The sequence below is a fragment of the Leptonychotes weddellii genome, unplaced genomic scaffold (genome assembly GCF_054177405.1).
Source record: "Leptonychotes weddellii isolate Sample4059 unplaced genomic scaffold, ASM5417740v2 HiC_scaffold_7672, whole genome shotgun sequence".
NCBI lineage: Eukaryota > Metazoa > Chordata > Mammalia > Carnivora > Phocidae > Leptonychotes > Leptonychotes weddellii.
Genome location: NW_028046872.1, coordinates 2150 through 9277, shown reverse-complemented (window position 1 = coordinate 9277; position 7128 = coordinate 2150). Strand labels below are relative to the sequence as shown.

The following is a 7128-nucleotide window of genomic DNA, read 5'->3' as shown; positions in this document are numbered from 1 at the left end:
AAAAAGAGGAGAATTTCAAGCCAAAAATATAATTATTATTGGCTTGCATATTTTCATTTGTCAGGTTCTTTATTTCTTTGTGTGGATTTGAGTTAATAACCATTATCCTTTCATTTCAGTCTGAAAGTCTCCCATTAGCATTTCTTGTAGGACAGATATGCTAGTGATTTCTGTGTCTCTCAGTTTAGCCTGCTTGAGGTTTCTTAAGCTTCTTGGTTGTGTACATTTGTGTCTTTCATCAGTTTTTTGGAAGGTTTTGGCCATTATTTCTTCAAATATTCTTTCTACCTCATTCTCTTCTCCACTTAAGGAACTCCCATGATATGTGTGTTGGTATGTTGGATGATATCCCACAGGTCTTTAGGGCTCTGTTCATATTTTTTTCATTCTTTTTTTCTTTCTGTTCTTCCAGTGAGGTGTAATATAAATTGTCCTGTCTTCATGCTTATTGATTCTTTCTTCTGCCTGCTCACATATGCTGTTGGACACACCTCTTCTGACTTTTTCATACCAGTTTTTGTACTTTTCAACTCCAAAATTTCTATGTAGTTTCTTTTTGTAATTTCTATTTCTTTAACATGTATTCTATTTCATGAGAATTCATCCTTATGGTTTCCTTTATTCTTTATACACAGTTTTCTTTTGGTCTTTGATGTACTTTAGTTGATTTAAATTCTTTGACTAGAAGTCTGGTGGTTGGGCTTCCTCAGGGAGGAATTTTTTTTTTCTGTAATGGGCCACACTTTTGTTTCTTTGCCTGCCTCAGAATTTTGTTGTTGAAAATGGACATTTGGAACATTATTATATGGCAATTCTGGAATCGGATTTTTCCCCATCACCAAAATCTGTTGTTGTTGCTTGTCGTATGTATGTTTAATGATACTCCTGAACTAATTTTGTAATGTCTGTATTTGTCATGTGTGGTCCCTGAAGACTTATGTTAACCTCATGGTTAGCTAGTAGTTTGTCAGAGATTTTCTTGAAGGCCTCAAACAAAAAGTAAAAAACCTGTGGTCTCTGCAGATGTGTTCTGTGTGTGTGTATAGGGATATACCTTCAAAATCAGCAGGCAGTTTACAACTCTGCCATAATTTTCACTTTCTTTTCTGAGCATGTGCCCAATCCTGGCCTTCTCAGATTCAAAGAAATGGGAGGGAAACTTTTAAAAATTCCCCAAAACATTTTATTCCTCACTTTTCCTCCCAAGCTCCTTGGTTAGTCTTTTGTTTTCCTGTACTATTTCATAGGCCTCAGGCAGTGTGGCTAATATATTTGCCTTGAAATGTGTTCAGCACATGCCCCCTGAGTCCCCAGCACAGCCCGCGGAGAGTTTGAGATTAGATAAAGGCAAGCCCTTTGAGTCAAACCTTCAGAAAGATCAAAACAAACAACCACAGAACTTTGAGAATAACGTCCATCCTGCTCCCTCTGCTAGTAGGAATGTGGGCTGTGATCTTCAAGGTCACAGCCAAAGCAGGGAATAGAGGATGAGACAAGGGTTAGTGAAAATGTCAGCTGGTTGTTGTTCTTGATTAAACATTTTCCAAGTTGCTGTAAACTTTTGGTAAGTTTCCAAAGTTCTGATAAAGCTGATTCTAATGGTTTTCCCCACTTTATTCACTGTTTTTGTAGAGTTATGGACTTCTGGTTCAGTATCCCTCAGTTTTCACTGTTGTTACTTCTCACTGGTCTTTCTGAAGCACTTCTGAGTTCCTGGGTCTATGCTGGGTTTAGGAATACGGTGTATTCATCATACAGTGGTGAATGAGACAGACGTGGTCCCCACCCTCCTGGAGCTTTCTGTCTGATGCCTTCCCTGTGAACTGAATAGCTGTTCCTTACCCTGACTTTATATTCTCCATGGTTAAAAGCTTTAGAGCTTCTGAAGTATGTATGTAAACTTGGACGTGGACTTTGGGACTGTTTATGTCCTGTCACCTGGATATTGAGTGTGCTTGAATTTTGGTTTCTTGGGAGTTACTATATTCATGACAATTTATGTGTACTTATTCCACTGCTGCAAAAGTCGTACTTGATCATCTTCAGAATCATTGGCTCCAGTTTCACGGGGTTGCTTGTCACCTGGAGTGACAGGTGACCCAACGCCGTGTGTCTTGTCTCCATGAATAGGGTATCATATTGGTAAACCCAGTCTGATCTCCCATTTGGAGCAAGAAGACAAAGTGATGACAGAGGAGCGAGGAATTCTTCCAGGCACCTGTCCAGGTGAGCACCAGGTGGACAGGTGGATGTGAGTCTTTTTGAGGAATAGCTCTGGCCAGTGATTTGGGGCATGGGAGTATTACATTTAGGAAATGTCCAACAGGGAAGTTTGTACAATGTACTCTTCTCTGACCAAGATGGCCAAGAACGTTGGGTATGAGCTTCCTTGTGTCCGTTCTTTCTTTCCTTTTTACCTTTCTCTTCAACATCTCATAGGTTACCTTGGAGTCAGATGGGGAAAAAAAAAGACATAGCTCTTCTCCTTCTTTTTTTTAACTGAAGTGTAGTTACATACAGTGTTACATTAGTTTCAGGTGTACAGTGTAGTGACTTGGCAAGTTTATAAGTTATACTCTGCTTACCACAAGTGTAGCTACCATCTGTCACCATACAATGCTATAATAGTCCTTTTCCTTTTTAAGTAAATCTCATATGAACACTTTGTCCAGTGCCTTCCTACTTTGCATTCCTGATAATCCCTTCCTCTGTAGATCTCTGATCAGTCTTTTTTTTTTTTTTTTAAAGATTTTATTTTATTTATTTGACAGAGAGAGAGAGACAGACAGCTAGAGAGGGAACACAAGCAGGGGGAGTGGGAGAGGGAGAAGCAGGCTCCTGGCCGAGCAGGGAGCCCGATGGGGGGCTTGATCCCAGGACCCTGGGATCGTGACCTGAGCTGAAGGCAGACGCCTAACGACTGAGCCACCCAGGCACCCCAATCTCTGATCAGTCTTAATCCTTCAAAACCACTTTTTAAATATCTATACTCTTCATACTCTTATCCCTTGCATGGCAAACCTCCTCAAAAATGCTGATCCCTCAGAGTCTGTGTTTACTCATGTGTGCACTTTACTATTTCTTTTCTCCATCAACTTAAATTTTTTTTTTTTTCCAGATTTGGAGACTGTACTTAAAGCCAAATGGTTAACTCCTAAGAAGCATGATTTTAGAAAAGAACATTCCAATGGTATAAAAGCGGTAAGACTAACATGGCTGATTTCTGGTTTTTCACAGTAGGAGAATAAGTTAGGAAAGTCACAAAGTAAACAGTCATTAAAGGAAAGTCATTTACACAATATGAAATTGTGTCTCTGGAGAGATACTGTGAAAAGTTGTGAATTTGGAGAAAACTATAAGTTAGCTCCAAACTTGTTTCTTCACTGGGAGTTTCCACAAGTAAATATTTCCTTAAATGTGACTAAGATATTGACTGTTGAAATACAAAGTGGTTTATCAGAGTTTATCGGAAGATGTTCTATGAATATGATAAGGACTTGTGGCAAAGCATCCATCTTTTTTAACTTCTAAGAGTTCAGACTGGGCAGAAGCCATATACAAGCACTGAAAATAGCCAAAACATCAATTGTAATAATGTAACAGAATTCCTAGGAAAGAGTTCATATGCATAAAATTAATTGAATATTAAAAATACTATAAATTATAGTTATCATTCATCTCTTAATCAACAGGAAAGAAATCATCTTGGAGTGAAACTCAACGAATGTAATCAGTGCTTTAAAGTCTTCAGCACAAAATCTAACCTCACTCAGCACAAGAGAATTCATACTGGAGAAAAACCCTATGACTGTAATCAGTGTGGCAAATCCTTTAGCAGTAGATCTTACCTTACTATTCATAAGAGAATACATAATGGGGAGAAACCCTATGAATGCAATGACTGTGGGAAAGCCTTCAATGATCCCTCATCCCTTAGACTGCACGTGAGAATTCACACTGGAGAAAAACCCTATGAATGTAATCAGTGTTTTCATGTTTTTCGCACTAGTTGTAACCTCAAAAGCCACAAGAGAATTCATACGAGAGAGAATCACCATGAATGTAATCAGTGTGGCAAGGCCTTCAGCACGAGGTCCTCCCTTACTGGGCACAATAGTATTCATACAGGGGAGAAACCTTATGAGTGCCACGACTGTGGGAAAGCCTTTAGGAAGAGCTCATATCTGACACAGCACATGAGAACTCATACTGGAGAAAAACCCTACGAGTGTAATCAGTGTGGAAAATCCTTTAGCAGTAGCTTTTCTCTTACTGTGCACAAGAGAATTCATACTGGAGAGAAACCCTATGAATGCAGTAACTGTGGGAAAGCATTTAATAATCTCTCAGCTGTTAAGAAACACGTGAGAACTCACACTGGAGAAAAACCCTACGAATGTAATCATTGTGGAAAATCTTTCACCACTAACTCTTACCTTTCTGTGCACAAGAGAATTCATAATAGGTGGATATGAATACAATAACTGGGAAAGCAGTCATTGATTTCTTAATTCTCAGACAACTGATGGTAACTCACTGGATGTATGAGTTATCTGTTGCTCCATAACAAATTTCCCTCCAAACCATAGTGGCTTCAGACAACGTACATTAATTATCTCACAGTTTCTGTAGGTCAGGAATTTGGAAGCAGCTTAGCTGTGTAGTTCTGGCTCAGGATCTGTCATGAAGTGAGGTCAAGAAGTCAGTTGGAGCAACACTCATCTGAGGCTTTACTGCTGAAGAATCTACTTCCAAAGTGGATCACTCACATGTCTGGCAGGTTAATGCCAGTTGTTGGCAGGGAACCTTCATTACCTCACTCTCCACAGGGCTAAGTATCTTTATGATGTAGCAGCAGGTTCCTCCCAAAGCATTTGATCTGTGGGAGAGCTAACGCACAAGCCACATTGTCTTTTTCAACGTAGCCTCAGAAGGACATATGATCACTTCTTGCAGACTGTATTGCTCACACAATGTGGAAAGAAACTATACAGGGTATGTATAGTAGGAGACAGATCGTAAGGAACCATCTGAGAAGCTTGCCATTCTCATTCTTTCAGTCTGTTCTATATGAAGGAGCCTTCGCCAACTCATGTTAATTCACTCTGGAGAGAAACCGCAAGCGTGCAGTCTTTGTGGTAAGCTTTCAACTCAGACTCACCCTAATGTGCACAAAAGATTACTTCCGGGGAGAAACCTGAGGAATGCGGTAGCTGTAGGAAAGCCTTCGTGATATTTCTAGGGAGTCACATGACAGTTCACACTGAGGAGAAAACCTTATGAATATCATCAGAGTGCAAAAGCCTTCAGGGACACCCATCCCTGAGAGCACATGTAAGAAATCACTACAGAGGAATATTCACAGAAAGAAGGTGGAAAACCCTTCAGCACAAGTGTTTGCATTACTGAGCAAAAGATGGGGAGATAATCTGAACACAATTGCTGTGGGAAAGCCTTGAATGTTCTCTCAGTTTCTAAGAAGCATGAGGATTTATCCCGGAGAGAAGGTCCTGTTGAATGTCATCGGTCCCGGAAAGTCATTTTTCCACATTCCTTAGGAAACTGAGAATTCACTGCAGACACTCATGAATATAAAGACTGAGGGAATGCCTTGAATAATACCTCGTACAGTAGGAAAAATACGAAGTTTTCTCTGGATGCAAAACTTGTCAGTGTATTAATTTGGAAAAATCTTGCAGTGATTCTTTGTTGATTTGTGAGAACTTACATTGGAGGCAGACCCTAGAGAAGTAGTCAGTATGAGGATGCCTCAGCTCTTTACTGAGTGGCCACAAAATAAACTAGGAACCGAAAGAATAAATAGTGAGTGTGGGATTACCTTTATCAATGTCTCATCCTAAGATTGGGCCACTAGTACGTTAGCTTTCAGTCTTTTTGTTTTAGTATAAACACATATCTATAGCCGTACCCAAAAATAAACCTTAAGTTATGTCCCATAGTTTTGTATGTAATATGTTTGCTATAATTTACTCTTTTAAAACGTCAGTATGTAGTATATCCAGAAAGGCATTTCTGATTATCTCCTGAGTGAATTTGTTTATTGTAGTGGAAACTAGATTCTATTTACAATATACTTTTTCTAGTTTAATGGCATCTTTGTCAGGTAAGTGGATTTATGATGCTGATTCTTTTTTATCTTTCTACCCTAGTATGGCATTTTGTTCAGCTTCTTTCCCAATGTCCATTCTCCCCTACTTATTTACTTTTTAAAAATGTTTTTGTTGTTGTTCAAGTTGTCAATGAGTAGGATTGAAAATACTCAATCTGCAAGGCTTCTTTGAAGCTCAGAGGGCTATTGCCTTACTCTGCTGACCACGAGAAGTAGGTAGAAGTCCCTGGGGAGAAGAACGTCATCTGACTTGTTTGCCTCACCTATATCCTGTTCGTCTTACCCGTTCTTTCTCTTGAAAGTGGACTCAAGGCCAAGAGTTGGAAGAGCTCTGTTTTGATCATGATGACAGAAACCATAGGGCAGCAAAAAATCACAATGATATGGGCTCCCCCAAAACTTCTGATTGGTGGAATCAGCTCTGGACTGCTTGTTCCCAGACTTGTCCTATATGATTAAAAGTAACCTCTAACTGGTTGAAGCCAAAGTCTTTTTTTTTTTTTTTGGTTTGTTTTTGAGGTGGTATTCTGTTCATGTCCAGCTGAATGCAATATCTAACTAGTAAACCTATTTGTTGGTCACATTTTTTAAGTGTTTCATGTTTCTTTGAAAATAATGTATATTCTCTAAGTTTTAGATGTAGAGTATATGCCCATTAACTCAAGCTAATTGTGTTTTCAGATGTAGTATGTACATTGAGATTTTTGTCCTCAAATTTATTTAGTGGTAGATATGTATTAAAGTCTTCTGCTATGGATATGGATTCACACTTTTTTTGTCATTTCTGTCATCTTTTTCTTTATATATTTTGATGTATAAGTACGTTCAGGATTAGGTTTTTTTTTTCTTGTGAATTGTTCCTTTTTATGTTGGGATCATTTTTTTATAGTGGATTATTTCAGTACATTAATAAATGACTAAACATTTACATAGCCCTTCCTATAGATGAGGCACTCTTCCGAATGCCTTATGGATATTATTGAGTACTCAATATAAGC

At 38.7% G+C, this 7128-nt stretch overlaps 1 protein-coding gene across 1 annotated transcript; it reads left to right on the top strand.

Annotated features, from left to right (window-relative positions):
- The first annotated feature begins 32 nt into the window (after positions 1-32).
- Positions 33-6899, top strand: LOC102728762 (uncharacterized). Its single transcript, XM_081811441.1, has 3 exons — positions 33-2226; positions 3119-3201; positions 3693-6899. The coding sequence occupies exons 1-3, from the start codon at positions 2187-2189 to the stop codon at positions 4473-4475; spliced, it is 906 nt and encodes a 301-aa protein (XP_081667567.1). The 5' UTR covers positions 33-2186; the 3' UTR covers positions 4476-6899.
- The last annotated feature ends 229 nt before the right edge of the window (positions 6900-7128 follow it).